Source organism: Calliopsis andreniformis, chromosome 2 (genome assembly GCF_051401765.1).
Source record: "Calliopsis andreniformis isolate RMS-2024a chromosome 2, iyCalAndr_principal, whole genome shotgun sequence".
Lineage (NCBI taxonomy): Eukaryota > Metazoa > Arthropoda > Insecta > Hymenoptera > Andrenidae > Calliopsis > Calliopsis andreniformis.
In genome coordinates, this window is record NC_135063.1 from 4,761,938 (window position 1) to 4,785,769 (window position 23,832).

A 23,832-nucleotide genomic window follows, 5' to 3' on the forward strand; every position below is an offset into this window, starting at 1 on the left:
CTTAGCTTAAGATATACGGACAGTATTTAAATTATGAAAACGAATATTCTACATTGAAATGGTAACTTATAAATTTTTAATCGACAAAAAACTACAAAAATAATTTTTTTATTATTTAAAATGGTTAATTTTATTTAATAAAATAATTTTATAATTCATGTACGTTTTTATAGTTACGTCATTTCTCAAATTACTATGACAAATATTGAATCCGAGAAATTCCAGAATACACGCTCATTTTTAAACGTTCAGCTTCGATAATCGATAGAAATTAACATATCTCAAAATGCAGTTATTATATTTATGTTGTGTTTTTGTTATCTTAATGTATTTACTGTATAAATTACCAGTCAAATCTCAAAGTATAACCTTCTACCTTCTACAAATCCAAATACAAGTTAACGTTGAATGCAATAAAATATCATTGCAATATTCACAAGTTTTGTAAGAAAAACAGTTTAGGTATATGAATTTCATTTATACATTAAGTTCCTGTTACATGTCTTATACATGTAATAGATTATAAAATGCATAAAATATTTCACTTTTCTATGTTGCATTTAAGATAAATACATACTTTAAAAAAAGGAAAACATACAGATTGTTAAAGCAATTTCTACTAACAAACTTTTTTGTAAACTCTTCAGTTTTTATACATTTGCTAAAACATTCACATATCCGTGACAAAATATGATGACAAAATGCAACAAAGGTAATTCTAAAATATAGTTACTTTTACATTATACTTTGTGTCTTTTATTTTATCCTGACTTATCTACAAGGAATATAACATTAGTAGTAATATAACAGTAGCATTATGTATATTACAATATTAAAATACATACAAATATACAAAAATAATGAAATATAGAATTTTAACATACTATTTATTTTTCTAGTGGTGCATAGTTGAGAAGCTTTTCAATTAAATCCACATGTCCAAGCAGCATTCTGCGGCAACAGTATCGCTTTAGTCCTAATGCATCTAGAGCATCTCTGTAATATACATTAGAATTCGTTAATTAAGTAACACACATCATGTCTCAATATCAGTAGAACAAGTAAAAAATAATGTATAAAATAACATTTTTTATTTCGCACTTCATTCTCGAGAAGATTAACTGAATTTTAGAATTCAAAAGATTGAGGTTATGTTCATTTTAAACTAAAATAATACTCGAATAACGATCTACGCAATTTACAGAATGGTATTGCATTTGTTTTCACATTTTTATGCAATTATACAGAGTAATATAAATAATTACCCTTCTGTATATTCCGCTTGGAGCAAGCCGAGGTAAGCTTCCCATTTATTACCGATCACTTTTCCACAAGTAAAACACCGTACAGGAATAATCATTGTTACAAATTTTGGTCAGTTACGCAGTCCCTTAAATTTGCAATGAAACTTTGTCACTGTACGTTTTAATTTCCGTAATCAGGAATAAATAAACGGAGCCGCTCGATTTCATCAGTTCTCGAAAGCTCAATCTATTCAAATTTGTCACATGCGAACTAAACTTGTCTGAAAATCACAATAGTCTGAAGTAGTCTGACATTGCCACTGCTACTGCTACCAACATACAAACACAGGAAACGAACGCAGTCACGAGTGATCAACCAAAAAATTGCGTTGCATAGGAAAAGCTCCGGAATTTTGCCGTAAATATTATATTCAGATTCATTGTCAATTAAATATATCTAAACTTATTTAATAAAAAAGTCGCACGCATGCTATAAACGCCTAATCTTAAAATAATCAAAACTAGTCAAAATCTAATCCAACTTATGCGCATCACGCGCACTTGTGAATATATCTTAACAAGGTAGTATTTTCAAAAAATAATCAAATTAATTTCCAACGAACGAATAGAGGCTGTTCCTAAAGAATTACCATCCCCCAAATCTATTTTCTAAACAATCATATCTACCACGTTATTGCGTAAATATATTCGAAATATTCGAGTACGATGAACCGACTTTGAGCACGAGGAACAGTTCTAAACGCGACGCAATAGCGACCCATACACTTGGTGCGCCAAACCCGCGTATTTTCTCAGCCAACTATCGATCGTCGATAATGTATTGCACGGGCTCGAAATCATCAAGGTGAGCGTTCGCGATCCTCTGGTCATTCGGCGATCCTTCGTCCCGCAAGAAGTACGGTCAGCGAATGTTTGAAAGGCGGCTGCTCTCAGCGCGTCGCGTAAGGTAAATATACGAGTTCGCGTCTCGCGCGGCTGACGACAAGCCGTGGCGGCGGGACAGCTGCTCCGATCGAAGGACATGAATAGAAGGGTGGAAGGGAGAGAGGGAGAAAGAGAAAAATACGAGGCCGAGGCAAAGGGAGAGCACCATAAACACACAGGATCGCGAAACGGTTTCTGCTTTCTCCTTTGTCCGTTCCCATTGGGAGCATGTTGTAACACGGTCGGGCTAATATCGAGTCGTCACCTCTAATCACGTATCTCAGCTGCGCGCGTCACGCCGTGCTTATAATCGGAAACACGTATCGGTGGGATCGGAATTTTGGCGCCGTACCACCGACGCGCGGCACCATCAGTGACAGCGTAAATGGTTATGTTGCCGCGGCGTACATCTCGTACGCGTTTCATCGAGCACGTTCGCGTATTTTGATCGATTCGGTGCTCCCTCGTCCTTTATCTCTGCTTGTTGCTGGGTCGTTTGGATCTCACGGGAATCCGTGGTCACAGTGGACGCAACGCATCTTCGTCCCCAGTAACGTGGAGCCAAGGTTATATCCTGTGCGTCTTTCGCTACGTCTTGTCAAAATCAGCTGCCATTGCTATAGCGTGCGTTTCTACTTGTTCCTTCGCTTCTCCTTTCTTTTTTCTTTGCTTTCTTTCGTCATTTTTTTTGGAAGTGGAGCTACGCTCGTCGGCTTCGAAAATTCATTGAAAGTAGACGATTCTTGGTATATTCGGTGCTCGTAGAGCCTGTACGCGGCAAGCAATTTCGTGTTGGGTTCGAAGCGGTACATTTTGTTGCAATTTTGTGGAGCTCAATGGACGCTAGATATAATTGAAAGTAGATTTTATGGAATGAATAAATAAATTGTGGACTTTGACTTTTGTAGAGTGATTGTTATTGTGTGATTTTTGTAAGGTAATAATTAATGATGATCATTTTTTGTTCTACTATGCAGTGCAAAAAATGAAAGAAAAAACTATCTTGCATAATATATACAGATATCTTTTAAAACTATATGCATTATTTAATTATTTTAAATACATATCTTCAAGATATCTAATTTTATAGTATTAAAATTAATTTTTTCTTCAATTTTCATCACACAATCTAACTTTGTTAATACTATATTTTTTAAATGTGTGGTTTTTATGTTTCAATGTAAAAATATGTACTTTAATACACTCTTATAATTATTTTTACTGATATAAGATACATAATTTAGTGAATAATTTTATAAAACATAATATATTTAATAATTTTCAAAGTAACTAATAATTTAGTCTAAATGGTTGATTCTTCATTTTTACTCATGTATGCATAAGATATGTTGCAGGATTTGGAGTCACGTATCTATATAAGGATAAAGGCGAACAATTGTAGCGAAACAGATTTGTTAATTACAATTGAGAGAATCAGGTGCCAAGAGATTCACAGCAGGAGAGGAAACTAGAGAGAGTAGAAGTGTGGGTTAAGTGTGAGAGCAGTAAATGCAGTGGTTGAAGGAGAGATGGACCCATCGATGTTTGTTACATACACCCCTCAAACAAACGGCGTTCCATTGGAGTCCAAGCTTGCTACCTACATGGTAGTGTACTAGTCATCTGCAATTTATTTGAGGAGAGTCAAATCTTAGTAAAAGTTTCCGTTTCATGTTATATAATAATTAGATGTATTATATAAATGAAATGAGATGGTAATTGAGAGCAAATACATGCGTAGATATAATTTTTTTATCATGTATTTTTTAATAGAATCGTCAAAGCCCAGGGGTAACTTTAAGTACCACAGCCGTCACAAAACATTTGTCAAACCTATCTCTGGATTCACAGAAAAAAGTAACTGCCAGTCCAGAATTCGTACCTGGAAGGGGTCTTAGTAGCAATAGCAGTTCCCCGAATCTTTTTAATAATTCTTACCATTCACAAGAGAATGTGGGTGGTACTACTTATTTTTACCTTGGAAATGCTGCAAATGATTCTGTTGGCTCTGAAGAAGGGACTGAAACCGTAAGTAAATTTAAATCCAAACAAAACTTTTTTATAAGTCTTGGATTAATCAATCAAGTATATTTGTTGCATAGATTGGAAATGTGGGGGCAGGTCAGGTGGGCTACATCTATCCAGGCACACCAGCGCATCTTCAACCAGTAAAACCAGTAAAACCTCCAACATCTAATAATTCTTCTGCTCCTTCAACTCCACCACCTCAAGCAACACCCAGCTTCTTTGTCAGTGAAAGTTTGAGAATGGACATTCTTCAAAAAAATGCTCTAACACTAGCACAACCCGATGTTGTACAATTTCCGGATTTACCGAATGAGGTAGATAATTATCATGAGCTGTGTCCATTAGAACCAATCCATAAACCTGCTTCAACGATGCTTGGATATCAAACTTCTACGTACAAAGCTACTAGCATTAAAAGCGGTACACGTTACTGCCTGCGTCGTATTCACGGTGATTTTCTCTACATTATTATAAAAGGGATTACACGTGAAATATTTAATACTGATATCGAAGTGAAGATTTCATATGTTCTTAGATTTCAGACTTGCTAATACGAAATGCATGGTGCTGGTGGATATGTGGAAGCGATTATCACATACCAATTTGGTGCAGCTAAGAGAAGTGTTTACCACCAAGGCTTTTGGTGATCATTGTCTGTATTAATGTACTAAAAACATAGAAAAGATGTATTTTTATAAAACAATTTAACTATTTCAGCCATGGTATTTGTTTACGACTACCATCCTGGATCAGAAACGTTATTGAACAAGCATTTTTCAGCAACTGAATTGAATGGTTATTCAGATCCGTTTTCATCGGATCCTAATGCTCCTCGACCATACAGTCATACTAAAAATACTATCCTGAGACAGCAACATAGTAGTATGTTGCCGGAAAGTGTCATATGGAGCTACATAATTCAACTCACTGCCGCACTTCGTGTTATACATGCTGCTGGTACGTATAGTGTAATAATACAATCGTTAGAATATTTGATATTGGTGAAAACTTATAGAAAGATAATAATGCCTCATGTGTTTCATAGGTTTGGCATACAGGTGTTTGGATCCCACGAAAGTGCTACTCATGTCGCGAACAAGACTTCGTCTAAGCTGTGCTGCAATACCAGACGTTGTTACTTTCGATGGGAACGCGGCCAATCCACTCTCGCTTATACCGCATTATCAGCAAGAAGATTTAATTGCTCTTGGAAAGTTGGTATTAGCTCTGGCGTGTCGCAGTCTCCTTGCCGTCCATCGCGACAACATGCAAGCATCCCTTGAGCTCGTCGCACGTTCCTATTCCACGGATCTTCGAAATTTGATTCTGTTCGTATTTCATCTTTGCGATTTAATCATACCCATTCGTTTGACTTTAAAAAAGACGATTTTCACGACGAAAGCAAAACGATATTAGTAAAAAGAAGTAGAGTACAGTTTAATACTTTCTTGTTCATAATAATGCACATCGCACATGTATTTCAATAGTGACAACTCAAATGCTATTTTTAAGTTATAACTATAAATTAATTTGGTAAATATACGTCTATTCATTGTACAAGTTTTACTAATTAAACTTTAACATTGTAGTGTTTATTCAAAAAACTCTTCAAGAAAATCATTTATGACAAATAACACATAACTATTTTTCAGACGAATTATTCAAGTAAGTTCATTTTCAGCAGATAAAGTTACATTTTTGTTAATATTATTTAGTTAGTAAATCATTTTCTTCTAGACTCATAAATATATAATAGGTTTTCGCTTTCCCTGAAAAACATCTTTTTTGAGTTGTGTCATCTTTGAAATATATGTGCGATGTCTTCATTTATAAATCTAATTTTATAGGTATTTACTTTCTAATCAAACGCGAAGGAGCGTAACAGATCTCATGCCAATGATTGGAGCACGATTTTATACACAATTAGATGCAGCCCTACTTCGATCAGATGTATTGGAGAACGAACTTGCCAAGGAGTTGGAAAATGGAAGATTATTTAAGTTACTCGTAAAGTTGGCCACTATTAATGAAAGACCTGAGCTTAACATGGAACCCACGTGGGCAGAAACGGGTGACCGATACATGCTCAAATTATTTAGAGATTACGTTTTCCATCAAGTAGCGGCTGATGGAAGACCATGGTTGGATATGGCACATGTTGTATCTTGTTTAAATAAGTTGGATTCAGGTTCTCAGGATAAGGTATACCTATTTATATTCATATTTTTTTTTACCTGCTTATGTCTTTATCGAATACATATTACATTGCTCAATAATCTTCAATCATTATAACTAATCGTTTAAGCTTGTTTTTTATGATATATATTTTTGAAAAATTTCTTTATAATCTTATAGATATGTTTGATGTCACGAGATGAACAAAGTGTGTTAGTAGTAAGTTATGCAGAATTGCGACAATGTTTGGAAACCTCGTTTGGAGAATTGGTACAATCTGCAAAAGACGCTGTTTAGTTATGTGTGATGTCCTTTTTTTTTCGTCGACTGACCAAACAGTACATACTCCGAACCATAAATGTGATACCACCACTTAGCGGTACTATCATTTTAATCTTTATCGAGAAATAGGAGAGTGAGATATTCAGGTCGAAGAGAGTTAAGTTCGTTAATAAAGAATAGTACGTGATCCAATTTTTAAGCATGATTGTCAAAAAGTATCGAATCATTAGATACGTGCAAAGATGCATTGTGGTACTGCCATTTGAATGTAATATATGTGTGTGTGCAAGGAGATCTTGTGATGATATAAAATCAGAAAAGCGTTCAAGCTCGCCACGGAAGCTATTACATGGTACTATTACAGGAAACAAAACAAACAAAAAAACTGTACACAACTTAATGATGCAATGAAACCTTAAGAAACAAAAATACCTAAACACAATCGGTGGATAGGATAGATCTTAGTTTTTAGGAGATACAGCTGGTAAGCATTAATTTTGAAATAAATGTTTATTTTTGAAAGCAATCTTAATTAACGTTGTAATCATTTCAAGCATTGCCAACAATTTTCTATACATAAGATGAAACATTTGAAATTTATTATAGAACACTTAGGTTTAAATAAATTCCTTTGGCTCCAATTTATGTGGTAATTTCAAGTGTCTCCTCTTATGTATACACAATAATTAATTTTTGTGTAAATTTCCTTATGTTCCATATTTTAAAAAAACGGAAGAGAATAAGTTCTCCTAAAAAAACTGATGCACTTATTGTTAGTAAAAAGTCGGTGGATGTTACTTGAAAATGTTCGACGCGTTTAGTGTTTATTGAAATACGGTGCTTCGTCCGTTCCAGTTTATCCCGCTACCGATCTGTAGATTCGGTTCTTGAACTGTCCTATCTCCATTCTCTGCCTCTCTTCTCCTCTCCTCGACTACTGTCCGCAATCACTCAAACTTGATCTCATTTCCTTCGCGCAATTGCACGACCACAAAGTACAGGCAGACTTTTGCACGCTCGTACACACGTACACGTTCTCGATCGTGTCGTGTGCATGACCGCCGCTAGCATTTTCTACGCCAATGCGATTACAAAACTATATTACATACTTTCAACGCATCGTATATATTGCAACAATATTTAAATAACAATTTTCTCGTGAACGATTTTTTGACATAGAAATATTACGGTATCTGTCACGTTATTTCTCATTTTTAAGACTCCCTGCAGCTTCCGATTTGACGCCCATGCATTTATCCTACGTACGTCCTGTAGTTCGAATAAATGTTTAAGTTATATGTGATAAGTGCCACTTCAAATACTACAGTTCGTTACTGGAAATGGTTTTCATTAATTTAGAGCTGAAGCTAATTTGAGAAGCAATTTTGCAACCTATTTCCATTTTCTATTAATAAAGAGAAATTGTTCAATTTGGTAGGAAAATGAATAATTAGTGATATGGAGAAAATGAATCTCTCAATTTGCGGGATTATTCGTTTGTTTTCAAGTTCGCCTCAAATCATCAAATATATTTCTGTACCTCAGAGCCAGATTAACCTAAGTCCTTTTTTGTTATTTTTCAGGAGAGCCGAAAAACAAATGCGAATTACCCACTGCTTAACATAGTATTTGAAGTAGTTTATAATATTAAATTTCCTTCACTTATAACGTAACTTAACTAAGTTCTCATTATTTTAATAAAACGAAGAGAAAGCAATAAGATCCTGTAAGAAACTTCATTTTGAAAAAAGTGAACTTGGATTAGTCTGGCTTTGAAGTACAGGTTTAATTTTGTGAGAATTGCACTGTGCAATTACAAATAATAATTATACAGTTGACTGTGTCGAAATAAAAATGCATATCAGGCATTGTTTCTGTCCAAGACATGTCCGACGCGACTCGACCCGTCGTTCTCCACCTAATTGTCTTAATGCCGACGTGATTTACTCCCCCGCACCGTGTCACTTCTGACAATCACTCGCCGTGTACTCGAATCAAACGGTACACGTACCACAATCGCGTGTAAGTCTTCATTTTATTCGATGTCAACCCGCTAACCCAGAGACGTCACGTGACCAATGATATTTTTATCGTTTTTGAAGGTGATTAATTGCGGCGTAGATTTCTAAATATATGTCTAGTATCACAGTTGGTTAATTTTTATTAAGCTGAACAATAATTAACTGAATTTAAATATTCTTTAATCTTATGGACGTGACTTATCCGCGATGAGTAATTTCTGATTCTGATACTGAAAGAATAATTATCATGAATGATTCTAACTTTTTTAATTTTACAGAATTACACAATTGTAGATTCCCTTAATCTTTTACTAAAGTCATTAACCTATTCAGTGAACCAGTTCTTGATCAGACATGCCTGCTATGCATTCAGAACTATATACGTAATAATTTTGCGACGAACTAGTTTCTTTTATCTTCTATATTCTTTTTATATTTTTCAATTTACTGACTACAAGCAACAAGTAAAGAATTATTATCTAAATACAGGTGCGCCTTCTTCATATTTTCTCAGTTACCAGACATACGCAATTCTTACATTCGTTCTTAGAACGATAATTTAAATATTATTTTAAAGTATCTCCCTCAAACCTAACATCTAAACCTCACTTGTCAATTCCTGGATTTCTATCTCTCTCAATAGCGATTACGATAAGGTCCTCAGCCTATCACTAAGAGGGCATCACTGTGTTACCTGAAACTCAAAATTATCTCAATTTTTTTCCAACGCAACGATTTGATCCTGAAGAACGCCTAAAAACTACCATTACTATTCACATTACAAACAGCTTATTCTTAAAAATTTTTCTTCGTAGTTCTACAGAGTATATCTCGTAGACGCGATTGATATACGGCTGCTGCAGAATCGTAAGAACCGAATAACAGGATCGTGGGATCCTGTTTGCTTTAAATCCAGTTCAGCCGGTCGTTAAGAAACTTCGAACGCGGCAGGGCTCTTGCGCAAGCGATTTTTCTTCTGTGATCGTCCCACGATCGTGAAACAGGATCGCACGGAAGGTCGCAAGCGCGAAAGCATCGTCGGCGTGTGGCGTCGAAAAAGGAACTGGTTGGTATGCCCCCTGAGCGAGAAACCACTTCTGGCTGGCGATTAAGGTACCAACGAATGGTGCGCAAGCTGAGTTAGCTGAGTTACCGCGAAGGAAGACAGTCTAGCCTTCGTGAATTCCAAGAAAAACCGGGGGCACCAGCGCTCGAGTAATATATGGCATACGAGTATGTCCATCTCGTTAATCTAGTTTACTTCTCCCCCACCACGCCACTTTCGGGAAGTTGCGCGCTCCTCGCGATAAAAAATATCACCAGAATTCGCTCGTCTCGCGAGCATGGTCACGAAGGAAAAAAGCCACGGATCGGTCGTTAATGTGGAAGTTTGTTAGCGCACTTTTTCCCCCTGTCGTAACGGTCACTCGGTTCTGAGTACGAGCGTACGCACGCTCTGGACATCGTTCACCGTGTTTTGTGTCCGATTCGTTCGAATCGATATTCTTGCATACTGGCAATCGCTTGTTTAATCGCTGCGTTACGGAGATTAATCGTTCGGTAGATAGGAGGAAGACAAGTTGTCGGTTTGTATACGCGGTGCTCCATCAAAAACTTAGGAGAATGAATACGAAGCGAGGAAAATTGCAACGATTCTTTTGCTTAGCTTAGTTTCTATAATTCTAAGTTAATACATTAAAATCTTTTTTAACAAAATATTCATCATATTACATATATTGTCTTTAAAGGTTCTGTACACTATATGTAAGTCTTGTTTCTAATCGCTAGAATGGGTTCTTATGAAAGAAATCGTAAATTGTAAAGTAAAACTAAAAGAGACTGTTAGCTGCTGGACAATTGGGTATTTGTAGGACGCCTTGTATATAGGAATCGTGGCGAATTTATGTAGCTATGATAGTGTAGTGTAGTCTACGTAGGAGGTGTTAGATTTATCAAACGGTATTGACGCGTTTGCACCAATACACGCGCTTAAAAATCTTCCATTTTTATCAGAAAATCTGACATCTAAAAAAATGTAACTAATGTGAATGTAAGTCCCAGCTTGATATCCTTTAAACTTTAGTTGCGAGTAATATCTTGAAGTTGAAGTTGCTCGTAATCGTACAAGTCTTAGCGGCAAAAAGCAGCGGATAATGTGGAACGCGTCGGTAAAAAGGGAGCCATGGAACAGCAGCATAATTTATGTTCCTTGATCTAAATCCCCTTTTGTTTCCTACTCAACTTTCCTACGATGTTACCTACCAACTAAATTCTAAATCATTCACAATTCGAATCAATTCCCCATTAAATATTCCTCAACTATCGATCTTCATGTAAGATTCTAGTAACATAACAATTACTTAAATGTCTTGGATCTTCTCCGAGTTTCCATATTTTCTAATCCCTCCTTAAAACTTCGCCAAACGAGACAACCCACATTTCACCCGTACATTCACATAGCTCCTATTATACCCAGCATCAATCTTAAAACATCTACACTCACCTCAGAAGATTCCTACTACCCTTAATCCCCAAAACGATCATTAAAATAACGTCCCAACCCCGCAATTTCGTATGTCTCACCGAGAGACATTGATCCATATTTACTCTGAGGATTACTCTTATTTAATCCTTCCCATTCCTCTCCCACCCAACCGTCCCTTTCCGTTTAATCCCGCCGGTTACAAACGATTAGCAACATTATCTCTCCGCGAGATAATATTCATCGCGCTGAGAGGCCGTAGAGCGCGCGAGCGAGCGATGCAAAATAGCGGCTGTAACGTGTATATACGCGTTTGAAAATATCCTTGGGCGCAGAGCGGAGAGAGCGATGGGGCGACGCTGGTAGCAGCGGCAACCCCGCGCGAGGCTGCGTGGACTCTCTGAGGGATGGTAGAGAGTGGCACCACACGCAGAGCACCGGAGAAAGAGGGAAAGAGACGAAAACCGTGAGGGGGAGTTAGAGGGAGCACGAGGGGAAAGAGGTTGGCGGGGAGCGGGTAGAAGAGTAGAAGCGGCGGTGGCTCCGACAGCAGCAACACGTAGTACACGGTAGCACCGCGGCGAGGACGCACACGGGTTCTGTGATACGTCGTTGTTGGGTAGTCGGCAGACTCGCTCGAGCCAGTCACTCGGTCCAGTGGCGCAGTCGCGTTACGCGGAACACATTTTTCGTATCTCCGACCACCGCTACCAGCGAGAGCGTACTCACCACTGTACCCACCACCACTAAACCGACGTCGCCGCTACCACCACCTGCGCCCGTCGACCGTGTGTCAACACACACACACACACACACACGAGGCACGGCGAACACAACGTCAGCAGGACCGCTGAAAGCGCATCGTAGTCGCCCCTGGAAGATAAAGTCACGGAGGCTTGCATCCTCAACACGGCGCTAGGTACGTCACGCTACTTCTCTACGATTTTTTTTCTCTTTCCTCTACGCGATCCTAGATCCACGCCGTGAAAATGGTGGACGCGCGCGTGTACCGTGCGGAGGACGTCGCGAGTCAACGACGAAGACGCGACGAACGCTCCTGGAGCACCGTTGAGCCTTGTTCAGCCTCGTTCTACGCGCTCTCCGTGTATTCCCATTGATTTTCCACGGCCAAGTCCCGCCCCGTAATTCACTGGCTCCCGTTTGCTCTTTCTCGACGATTCACTCGTTTGCCTCCTTTTCGCAGCTCGAAACTCGAGATCGTGTCTCGCTCGGGCACGGGATTAAGGGGAAGTATTCGAAGTTCCGTGGATCTTGAGACGCGATCGTGTTTCGCCTCGACGAGCGAGGGCAGTCTATGGGATCCTTTTTTGAGCGCGCGCGTGTTTTGCCGTGGACGATCGATGGACTCTATCGGTTTCTCTCTTTCACCTCCTATCGCCAAATAAGCTGACCGTTTGCCTCCGACTCGATAGACGCTTTCGATGGACCACGCGTCTTATGTGTATCGATTCTCGATGGTGCATGGGGATCGAAGCCTGGTCGCAGTTTTCAAGCGTACTGCGACTTCCTTCGTGTAACCGAAGCATCGAAAACCATTGAAAAATTTCGCGCAGTAATCAACCATTTTTTATCTTTTATCGAAATGTTTTTCGTTTTTTCTCCGACTTGTTATTTTCGCCATGAAAATAGTAATATCGGTTACCCGTGATTTTTTCTCGTAAATTCGATCTCTCCAATTTTTTTATATTGTTCGAAATGGAAAATTCTTCTGTTGTTTACCGAATCGTGAAAAATATTTGTATTGCAGCTAGGATGAACGTACTTCTCCAAAACCTTCGAAATGTTCGCAATTTATGTGTTCTGTAGTTCCTCTTTTTCTACGCGCAACATTATTTGCTCGCGAAGGATAAAGGGACATCCTGTTTCTCAAATTACAAACGGACTGCCGGAAGAAGACTTTGACCTGCGTGCATACGTATTTACCCGACGGTAGGAAGTAGCTTTTGTTTTCATGAGAGGGATCGAACCTATTCTCAGAATTGAAAGCAACCGTTGGCGCTGGTAAACAGAGGAAAGTCGTGATGTTTTTCTCGAGCATATTCGACTTCAGTTTTTTAATCTTTTTGACGCTAAGTGAATCGTTCTAATACAGTATTTCCTTGTTATAAACTCGTGGCTATTCTTCATTTTTTAAACTTAGTTTTCTACTTTTTATCAACCTTGTTGAGAAGAAGTAGTTACGAAATTATGAATACATAAATTGACTTACGAGAGAGATTTCCTCGTTACTTGCATCTAATTGCCAATCTATAACAAGTGAAAACTGTACTTTTACCTTCAATTTTCCTGCACGAAGACTTCATTAAATATTTAATACTAGAATACAAGAAAGCATTGAGAAGAAAGATCATCGTTTTTGCAAATAGGGCATTACGAACACTTCATTCTATGGTACGCGTTTCTTCTCTTGATGAATTTACTTCTTCAATGCCCCTTTGTATTCCAAGAGGCAAAACAATCTCCCTATTTTATTTACTCTATGATTAAAGTTCAGACGGGAATCACACTAATTTTCGCTAGATAGCTCGTCTCCAAAGTTTGTAAACGATTTATGTAATGCTAGATATTGTATTATGTTAGGTAAATTTAAACAAAATCAGTGAACAAATTTAAACACGGGTAGCCATAACCCCTTTCGCTTGTTTACGCAACGAGGTCTGCTTAGGCGCGAGAAGTGTTAATATACACATCTATCCCGAACAGTGTAGCTACTACGGTGGGAGCGATAGTTAACGATTTTTCATCCCCCCCTGGTCGTGTTAATTCATTAAAGGAGCGCGTAGGCGATCGTGATGTTGCAATAAACCCGAACGCACGACCAGTGAACGCGTCGATACGCTACTATCGATCATTTTCGTGTTCCCTTCGTGTCCCACGTCCCACAGTGAATTTGGTTTCTCGGTAACAGATAGAAACGAGAATAAAAGCGATTAGCGATTGTCGCGACACGCGAGGTTCGTTGTTAGAATTTTTGTTCGAGAGGAGGGAAGCACAAAATGCGACCCTCGTAGGATTTCGTTGCTCTGATGCAGAATATTGAGTCGAGAGGATAGAACTGGCACTAGGGAACTTTTTCTTCTGGATTTAGTGATATTTTTAACCGAATTCGGCACAGGGCACCAACAATGAATCCGTGTGACTGAATCGTATTCACGAACTAGTAATTCACCAACATAAACGCGTATTGTATTAGCACCGAACAATACTCGCGTTTGATGGAAGCTGCGTGGAATACAAAAGGATCCTTCGACGATTGCTTGATAGTTCAGTTTCATGGTTGTTTGGGCGATTTGTGAAAAGAGGATTATAACGTGGAAATACGTTGTTCGGGATACAGGAGAATTGTCTGTTTAAATGATTGTTGGTTAAGTACTTAATGTTATAAAATGAAGTTTCGCGTTGTGTTTAATTAACCAGCAAATACTGAATTAATTGAAATTAAAAAGGAAACCGTAGGTTTTGACAAGTTCCCATAGATCAACTAAAACATATACTACGCTATAATACATTTGTGACATAACCTATGATTTGTTCTACGTATTTTTTCTAGGTCAATAATTAATCATTTGTGATGCACTATGTATTTCTACTGGAAAGCAAAATATGAGTTATCTATTTGTTAAATCGATTATTCCCATAAAACAAAAATATTTATATTTATTTTAAATATAATACGTTAAACATAAAAATCAAGTCTTTTGGTACTCTTTTTAATCCATACTGATTTTAGCGAAATTTCGAGTTAGATTAATAAAATAAATCTCATTAATAAAATAAATCTGAAAAATAGGCGATCTAAAATATAGTTTCTTTGTAATAAATTAATGATACTAACTCAATTTCGGAAACAGTGGTTTAATCCTCTTTTGCACTCGATGCCTTATGTATTTTAGTACGCTTTTTTTTAGTAAATTAGTACGCTTAATGACTCTATCTCTCGGACATTTTCCTTTTTCACACAGATCAAAGAAAAGTACAAAAGCGTCACTTCTTGCATAAAATCACATCGCATTTACGAAACGCATTTTTCCTTATCTATGTTTATATTCGAATTATACGATTGTTACAAGTATCGTCCTTTTTCTTTCTCGCTTGGCGATAATCGCGTCAAGAGTATTTTTTCGGTGGCCAATGGCGTAACGCAAACGTGAAATACGGTCAACGGTTGCAAAAAGCGAAAAAAGGGGGATGTGTCCGTGCGACCGATACCGCGAGAAAAATTATCGTCGATGGAAAAAAGAGAGAGAACAGAGAGGGTCGTCGCGCTTCGACCATCGCGGGCGAATTAAGTTACGCGAGACCAATTTGAGGGGAAATTGCGTGCCATATTTGCCATTCCCATGGTGGAATCATGTTACTTGCTGGAGAGAAAAAAAGAGTGGGATGAGTAGGAGACGAGACGAGACCCTGGCGCATGCGAGCAATTGACTCACGTATCTTTCACGAGATCTTGAGAAAGAGAGAAATAGAGAGCGACTGGTGCGCATCGCCCACGAAACCCATCTCTCGAATTTCTTCCGCGGGCGTTCAACGAAGAATCGGATAACTGACGTATTATGAGCCTCGAGGCACGAGTGACACTTATTTCGTGATTTCCTGCTTATCGTAATGTCCCCCCGTTTATTCTTAGCTCTCTGCCAATCTTCAGGCTCATTTTGATAGGGACTACATTTCTGTAGATAGAATTACAGATATGTATACAAACTCTGTCAATACGAGGAAGTTATTCGGTCGAAAACTAAAATTGTATAAATAATCTGAATTGTGGATAGGAGGAGACAGACGTTTGTAAATAAATTTCTGATTAATGAGGTATTTTTAAATCTCGTGCGTAGGTCGCAGTACGAGACCCAGCACAGCGCTCAGGCAATGTATTAAAATGGCTGTTCGGGCGTGAAAAGCTATGTATATTTTAATTTGAAAATATACAAATCATTAAAAATAAGTAATATTGTTGACAGTTATGCCTTTTCAATATTATTTCGACTGCAAATTCGAAATTATTTAAAACAAAAACTGAATTATTTAAGTGAAAAACCAATGATTCAGAAATTTTATTATTTAATACAAATTTCATATTTTGATTTATTATTTAAGATAAAATCGATCCTACAGTTGTAAATAAAACACTCTGGAATTTTGGAGTTTTTAATATTTTAGATATTTAATTCAATTCTTATTATAAGGATTTCGAATTTCTAAAGAAACTAATGTTAAAAAGTCCTAAACATAAATACGATTACATATTTTCAATGATTGTTATATTTTCAAATTAAAATATACTTTCTCAGTTAGACAGTCTTCGAAATTGAAAATTTAGATGCAAAAAAATTGCAAAAAGTAGCTCTGAATTTTTATAAGAAATTAACTCAGAAAGTTGTATTTTAAAAATCACAATATATGCATTCAAAAAATTAGCGATTATGGAGTAGGTTTATTCGAATTTGTGGTCAAATATTTTAGTCTTTCTATTGCAAGACGTAAATATTAAATATGCATCTTCCTTTACAAAGTTCATGCCATGTAAAATAATTAATTAAAAATATCGTTCTTTACCAGTACAAAAAGCATTGACAGCTAGTGTAAAATAGTAGAAATTACTGACTTCTCTATCATATACCTTTAAATATTACATATTTAAATAATTTTCGTAGGTATATAGCATTCTAACTAAAAATAAAAAAATTATATAATAAAAAATCATAAAAATTATGACTTTTTCCCAGTCAGGCAGTCATACTCCTAAACTGCACAGGGCGTTCCAGAAGGAAAGCGACTAAGTTTACCAGTATCTTTGGCAGGTCACTCTGATTCAAACAGGTCATGTACACTGTAAGTCCTAGTTTTCATAACACAATTTCACGTGAACATTGTTATTGATCTATACTACTAACAGACGAACAATTAGGTCACTTTAGGACCCTCATTGCGAGTAATTTATAAGGTAATACAGCAGGGTTCGCCATTTTAATTTTAAGTGGCGCAGCGTGCACTTTATCGCGCCAAATGGCGTACAAGAGTTCACGCGAAGAGGGTAGTCTTAATGACAATTAAGAACGTAGACGAATACGAGCGTATCATCGTCCTGGCGTCGCGCAGCGTTTCCCTCTTTAATCAGCCCCAATTTACAGCGCATCTGGCGGACATAGTTGCCGCTAATTTGCCAGCGTCTCCCGCGTTCTGAGCAGTTTGCCGTATCGACGGGATCGACCGAGCTATAAATCTTCGACAAGACGTGTATCGGTCATGGGACCGCGATCGAACCCATTGTCCTCTCGTGTGTGACACGCGCTGCGATGAAACCCGCTTTCCATCAGGAAAAAACCCATCTCTATGATGCTTTCGTAATTCGAGCTGGTCCATTCGCCAGCGGGTAAAAGGAACAGAATGACGGGAAAAGCCCGATAACTGGGGGAGGGATAGATTGCTGACATAATGGCCGCGGAAAGTAGAAATATGTATTTGAAATTTGAAGCTTCGAGTTTGACCTCTTTCAGGGATGAAAAAGCAAGAACGATTCTCTGTTTGAAATCGGGTTGGAAAATGTGGATATTAAATTGTTCTGAAGTGAAATGTCATAAAAATGGACTTCTTAATTGGTAACACATCAGCGAACAATTTTTTGATATTGAATTTCAGTTCAAAAAAGTCTACATTCAATTTTTGATTCAACATTTCTTTCGACAATTTTTGTGATTGACGAAAATGGAATGTTTTCAAAGTTTAAAACATTCTATTTTCTATGATTCAATGGTTGTGTTCGTTACTTAAACTCTTGTTTATGCTATCGTTAGAAAGATTTAAACGCGTTCGCGTTTCATTACAGTAGAGAATATTTATAGCAAGGTCGATTTATACAAGACGGAAACGTAAATCGTGACCGATTTAGGTATTCGAAAAACCAACTACTTTTTATCCAATCGACGCCGGAAGTCCCGTACGAAGACGTCGTACGTAGCTAAACAGGAATTAACCTTTCGTTTCTGTATTATAAATTATGCATTAGCTTCTCTACCGCTTGGCGGGAAGTTTTGTTCGACAGATTTCTATCGATGGTCACTATTTTTGAATTTCAATATCGTATTTTCACAAACGTTTATACTGTTGACTTTTCCATCATTTAAAATACATTACATCTACTGGGTTAGGTGCTTCGTTCCACATTAATAATAATTTGAACAAGAATTCATATGTATCGATACTTATGAAACTGGTCTAAATAAAAGATTTCAAAATAGTGAATTTATCACTTAACATTGACGTTACATCGATTTATATTATAAATAAGTAATAAATTTGTCTTTCTTAAACTTTTTACTTAAACCACTTTCCTAATACTGGGACATATCGCACATGTATTACAAAAGTGACGCAACTCAAAAAAGTATGTTTTTGAGGGGAAACAAGAAACTGTTTGAGTTTAGGAGAAAATTATTAACATACAGAGTAGTTTTACTTAATGAAAGTTATCTAGTTATCTTACTTGAATAATTACTCTAAAAAATAGTTATATGTTACTTGCATTAAATAATTTTCTTGTTATTATTTAAATAATTTGTAATTTATATTTGAAGAGTTCTTAAAATAAACTATAATTTTGATGTTTAACTAGTCAATTTTTTTATAATAAAGAGAAGTGCATTTACCAGACTGATTTATAGTTTGGTAAAGTCACTTTTGAAGCGCATGTGTGATATGTTTCTTTCTTCCTTGAGAAAAAACATACATGCTTTACCGAAAGTTTACTAAATCCTCATAAGTCGAAGTCTTACAGTCCCTCGGATCACACGTTCCTTTAAGTAACAAGATCACCAAGTCCCTGCGCGAATCGAAGTTGCTGAAGTTTGAAAAGATGGTCGATCTTTAACTTCGATTATCTAACGGGGCATCTGAGCGCGGAGACTTGAAATTCAGATGCTGCGCCGATAAAGCCCCAAGCGTCGAGTAGCAACCGAGAGAGATAGAATCGACACGTGGATATATGCCAAAGGAGTACGTCTCCCAGCGGAAGTAGTTCCACGGATGGAAACAGAAAGGGGGAAGTCGCGTTAAGCCGCGATAAGAACCGCCTTACGGCTGGGATCGTTACGGGGACGATCCATTTTCCTTGCCACGAAAAGGAGACCGTGATGGAAGGGGAAGGGGTAAGGGCATCTCGAAAGAGGAGGCCGCTCGTTTACGAGTCTTCCAATGTCTTCCGGCGATCCCAGAACCTGGCCACTGGACCCTCTTTAAACCTCTTTCTGTCTTCATCACGCTTTACCACGATGCGCTCGTCAAACGTTAACACTTTGAATCTGGTTGTTTGTGGTGTTCTACCAGAGAAGAGGTTGAAGCACGGAGGAATGCGGGTTCTTTTGGTCAGATCACCAGATAGGAGAAACAGGGTCATCTATTGGCGTTATCTGCTCTTATGCATACGAGAGAGAGAGAGACTGTACATGCATACATATACTTATAATAGTAGTGTGCACATTCACTGTGTTCGTACGCTTTGCTCAAAGACGTCGGTGCCCTTATTGCCGCGAATACATCAGTAATTTGGCTAATTTTGAGCATTAGGAAACTTGTATAGGCTATGTCCTAGGTTTAATCGATTGGCTGTTTGCATCAAAGGGCTTTCCTGATTGAACAAACGAAAAACATGATTGAGAGGATAGCATATGCCTAAGCGCACAGAACCGACAATTTTGTCGGGCTAATTAAAGATCCATGGCAGACTGAACAATTCTGTTTCTATCTGAATCTAATGGATAAGAAAACCATCGATATATAAAAGTCTTTTACGTCTATAATGGGCTTTTAAACTGACAAAATTGTTGGTCGTGTACGATTAGGCTGTCACTGAATGGGTAGTAGTATTAGCAACGTTTTTATCGCATACAAAGGAAGGTGTATAATGTTATTGCTTCAGTAGTCTATGCTTGTTCTTAAACAAAAGAATATTACACAATTAAAAACATAATCATTTTAAAACTGAAACATATTTCAGTATAAGTTCCAATAAATTGATTAACTATGGATTCTGCAGCTTTTAAGGACTCTGTCCCAGGTTCCAAAAAGGTTCTATTTAACAGAATTTTTGTAAATAATTTCTCAATAATTATAAAACACGTCAGAACCATTTTCTAAAAACACAGATTTTGAAATATTTTTTCAGTTAAAAATTCGCCATCATTTAAGGGTTGAACGAGTAGTATACAATAAAATTCTGAAATATTCTATTCTATGCATTTCAACATACAATTAGTTTCTCCATAGAAATCCATCTTAAAGCCCTTCTGCGAATCTTGGTACACCTTCTATATCGTTCCAAACGTAATGCCCGTTGAAAGGGTTAAAACCCCGAGACAGAACGAATACATTTCACCCCCGGTCTCGAGAATGGGACAGAAAGCTAAGGCGTCTATTATAAAGGAAAAGGGGCGGCGGTTGTGGGGTTACGGTGTAAACTGCACAGGGCTCCCCATTTGCATACGATATATCCGCAACTGGAACCGCATTTTCTGCTTTGCGCGACGTCTACGTCCGCGTGACGCCGCCGAGGAGAACGTTTCCGGCGACCGTTCAATGATTTACTCTTCGCAAACACTCGGCCGTCGACGCTGCGATGCGTTTCCGCCGACGCAAGTGAATTTGTGTTGTCGAACCGTGGCCTCCGTGTGGGCAGAGCTGGACCAACCTCTGGTCAGCTGGGCGAAGGTTTGCTGAAAAAATAGGACCACCAGATTTTTCGAGTAGGCTGGCCCTAGCGATCATCTAACGCTTACTGACGATAGAGCACGTTCGGTGCACGTCCAAGATTGAATTCATTAGCGTGCGCGCTGCCACTAAAACGAACCGTAATGTCACGGGTAACTGGGTACTTTCAATGAGCACGGCTAATGGGAAATGTCTTCCTGCAGATTTTTTCGCTACTTTTATGGTTTGTGCGTGAGTTAATTATTTCTATCGTTGCTAACAGGAGAAATCATCTTTATTGCTTTTGAATATACGGTAGTGCTATGTTTAATTGCATTCCTTGTATTCTATTGGCTGAAACAATGCCAGATGTATTACTAATGGTTCCTATTGCGTGATTCGAATGGTACGGTGCAGCAGGTTGTAACGTTAGGTATTAAAATATTCGAAAGTTAAACATGGCTGCATTTAAAGTATACAAATTCATAGCTAACAATGTTACCTTGGCTGCTAGTGTCTCTCAGTGCGTTTAATCCTCGTAGAAAGAACGTGGGTTACTCGAGACCCGAGTCAATAATGACCCGACTCGTCCTACGAGGAGTCAACCCTCTGAGGGTTAATCTTTGTTGTAAAACAATAAATTCTTGTCATCTTCATTTTAGGGGTTTTTCTATCCTTCCTCGAGCAGGTCAAGGGACTGCATACAAAATTAATGTCTATGTTCGCTTACGTGCTCCTGACAGGTCTTATACTATGTGCAATTAAGTGTAGCACTATTCTGCATGAGAAACGTCAAAGTAAATTATTGTAACACATGAGTCTAACTATAGTTTGCGGTCTTTTTCTCTGAAACGTTTAACAGGACTTTAGTTTCTGCATTAAATTATTAATTTCTACTCTTGCTATCAAATTTAGTATCCGTTCTGGAACTAGAAGGAACCGTGTACAGTAAGATCGTTAAGACGCTTTCCGTGCACTGCGGCATCCCAATTACCCGAAGATAATTAATTGGGATCTATTGCTCCAATTGCATATTAATGCCAATTTGCATAGACGAGCTGCTCGTCGTCCTTCTCCCGACTTAAGTGTTTCGTGGTCCACGAGAACTGTCATTGTCTTTACACATTGTGTAGCATATTGAAACAGCTGCACAGAGGAATATTTACCCGAACTTGTATAAATTATAACTAGATCGTGTGGTGAATCTTATGACAGTCTTAGGTGAAACTATGACCCGTGAAAATAGTTACTATAATCAAGAGAGGCGTCATAGTTACTCAGAAATTTGTATTATCAATGCTATATTATTAACATTATTTTTTCATGTTTTTAGAAACACTTTTCGGAAAAACTATTTAATATACAACAGTCAAAGAAAAACAGTTTTGTTATAAACTTTGACTTGTAAAAGTTTATTCCTTTTATTACGTTATTGTTTACAAGACAGCTGCTATCGTATCTATTGTTCCGAATTTACTTGTCATTTCTTGTTGGCAGCTTCTTTACCTAGGTATAAATTGTCCAAACTTCAAATTTTCAAGACTTTTTCTTTTAAAAAACAGTAGTTCCTGAAAGTAAAAAATTGTAGCTTAGAAAAAAGTCAATTTAGATTTCTGCTCACATAAGTACAGAAAAAAAATCATGGCACCTGAACTACTATCATAATCATATTTAGAATAATACCATATATTATATTACCATGTATTATTATTGCAAAATGGAAGCAGGTCAGACACTATATACTATCACAGGAAATTTTGTGTTCTATTTGAGCTCACCTACACAACTTTTAAAATATGTCAACGTATACTTATATTACAGTCTGTATAAATAATGTATCCTCGAACAGTAAAATTTACTTATAACTCTTATAAGTAATCGAACTATTTAATTACTTACATTGGTACGTTCAATTTTAATCGAAACCTACTCTATTCCCTAGTACCGTTGACTTCCTCTAACACGAGATGTTTCGATTCCTCAGTGGACTATACTCACAGTCGACCCTTAACACTACCCTTTAGAGGCCAAAGATTCGAGCACTCGTTGTCATCGCCCCCCGGACCATTTCCACCTCCATTGCACACGGTTCCATGGAAGCAAACACCGAAATTCGGGTCAGTGCACAGCATCACAAACGATTCGACGGCCGACATCGCGACGCAATATCACGACTCTCGCGTAATTACTACTGATGGCTTAATAATTCTTCCCCCTCTGGCCCTGGGAGCCTCTCACGCTGTCTTCTGATCTTCGCCAATCCTTTGACACGTGCGTCTTTAGCCAGCCTTCTCTTTTTCGCTGTCTCGTTTTCCTCCTGCTCCTTCCCGTGCCTTTTTTCTGTTTTCCCCGTTTCTCATCAGGGAGAGACAGATAGAGACACACAGGCTGGTTTTCTCAAGCGAAATACAAATTTGTCTGGACGCGTTTGAAAAAGTGCTCGAGGGACACAGGGGTGCGGAAACGGCGAATGCTTCCGGTGCCCGGTGAATCATTTATCCCTGTCCGTGCGTCTCGCGAGCCTTTCTTTCCTTTGGTCTCTTTGCTCTTCCTCTTTCGAATGTGTGTCCCGCGCACCGCGTATCCTTTGCGTCGTTCTCGTTCTCGTCCCTCTCTTCTTTCCTCGCTTTTGTTCGCCGCTGGAAAGGGCTTCTGTCACGACGTTCCGTGAATCATTTCTTTCGCCTGTCCTCGGTTATTACCAGACTGGACGGATTACAAATAGTTGGGAAATTCGTGGGATCGGATGGTTGCGGTGTCGTGCTCGGTGGAAAACTCTCTTTAGAGAATTCATTTCCTGTTTTTCGACTGAATCCTCGTAGACAGACGAGTGTTTGTAGTCGTCGAAGGTGTGCTGCACTGCCTCTGGTTGTTCTGTAGATACTGCAAGTCCGTATTCAAACATCGATAAAATCTGAGATAGCGCGAGTCGAGGATGACCCCAGGAGAGAAA

General features: G+C 38.1%; 3 protein-coding genes across 6 annotated transcripts in view; 2 read left to right on the forward strand and 1 right to left on the reverse strand.

The window, feature by feature from the left end:
* Window positions 1-120: 120 nt before the first annotated feature.
* Rpb10 (DNA-directed RNA polymerases I, II, and III subunit Rpb10) lies at window positions 121-1,494 on the reverse strand. Of its 2 annotated transcripts, XM_076385727.1 has the most exons (3): window positions 1,266-1,494; window positions 885-996; window positions 121-775 (listed from the first exon to the last, which is right to left on the reverse strand). In XM_076385727.1, exons 1-2 carry the CDS (start codon window positions 1,358-1,360, stop codon window positions 888-890), a joined length of 204 nt encoding a protein of 67 aa, XP_076241842.1. In that variant the 5' UTR covers window positions 1,361-1,494; the 3' UTR covers window positions 121-775; window positions 885-887. The 2 variants fall into 2 exon arrangements, with proteins under 2 accessions (XP_076241842.1, XP_076241832.1); XM_076385717.1 differs by having other exon boundaries at window positions 122-996.
* Window positions 1,495-1,596: 102 nt separating this feature from the next.
* Window positions 1,597-6,711, forward strand: Pan3 (Poly(A) specific ribonuclease subunit PAN3). Of its 3 annotated transcripts, none has more exons than XM_076385649.1 (9): window positions 1,597-1,662; window positions 3,545-3,796; window positions 3,963-4,217; window positions 4,292-4,667; window positions 4,753-4,869; window positions 4,935-5,174; window positions 5,263-5,545; window positions 6,065-6,419; window positions 6,573-6,711. In XM_076385649.1, the coding sequence occupies exons 2-9, from the start codon at window positions 3,719-3,721 to the stop codon at window positions 6,687-6,689; spliced, it is 1,821 nt and encodes a 606-aa protein (XP_076241764.1). In that variant the 5' UTR covers window positions 1,597-1,662; window positions 3,545-3,718; the 3' UTR covers window positions 6,690-6,711. The 3 variants fall into 3 exon arrangements, with proteins under 3 accessions (XP_076241764.1, XP_076241779.1, XP_076241774.1); XM_076385664.1 differs by having other exon boundaries at window positions 4,041-4,217; XM_076385659.1 differs by lacking the exon at window positions 1,597-1,662 and adding an exon at window positions 2,633-2,755.
* Window positions 6,712-11,699: 4,988 nt separating this feature from the next.
* Window positions 11,700-23,832, forward strand: part of LOC143184516 (uncharacterized) — a 47,846-nt gene continuing 35,713 nt past the window's right edge. The window contains exon 1 of the mRNA XM_076386812.1: window positions 11,700-12,096. The gene's annotated coding sequence lies outside the window, so the exon portion shown is untranslated. The remainder of the gene's footprint in view (window positions 12,097-23,832) is intronic.

What these genes read in the sequence shown, in the direction of transcription:
- Rpb10 (XM_076385727.1), bottom strand. Translation starts at nt 1,360, where the DNA reads ATGATTATTCCTGTACGGTGTTTTACTTGTGGAAAAGTGATCGGTAAT. An exon ending in CAAGCGGAATATACAGAAGG is followed by an intron (nt 997 to 1,265) that starts GTAATTATTTAT and finishes TGTATATTACAG; the next exon opens with AGATGCTCTAGATGCATTAG.
- Pan3 (XM_076385649.1), top strand. Translation starts at nt 3,719, where the DNA reads ATGGACCCATCGATGTTTGTTACATACACCCCTCAAACAAACGGCGTT. An exon ending in CTGCCTGCGTCGTATTCACG is followed by an intron (nt 4,668 to 4,752) that starts GTGATTTTCTCT and finishes ATATGTTCTTAG; the next exon opens with ATTTCAGACTTGCTAATACG. An exon ending in GATCTTCGAAATTTGATTCT is followed by an intron (nt 5,546 to 6,064) that starts GTTCGTATTTCA and finishes CTAATTTTATAG; the next exon opens with GTATTTACTTTCTAATCAAA.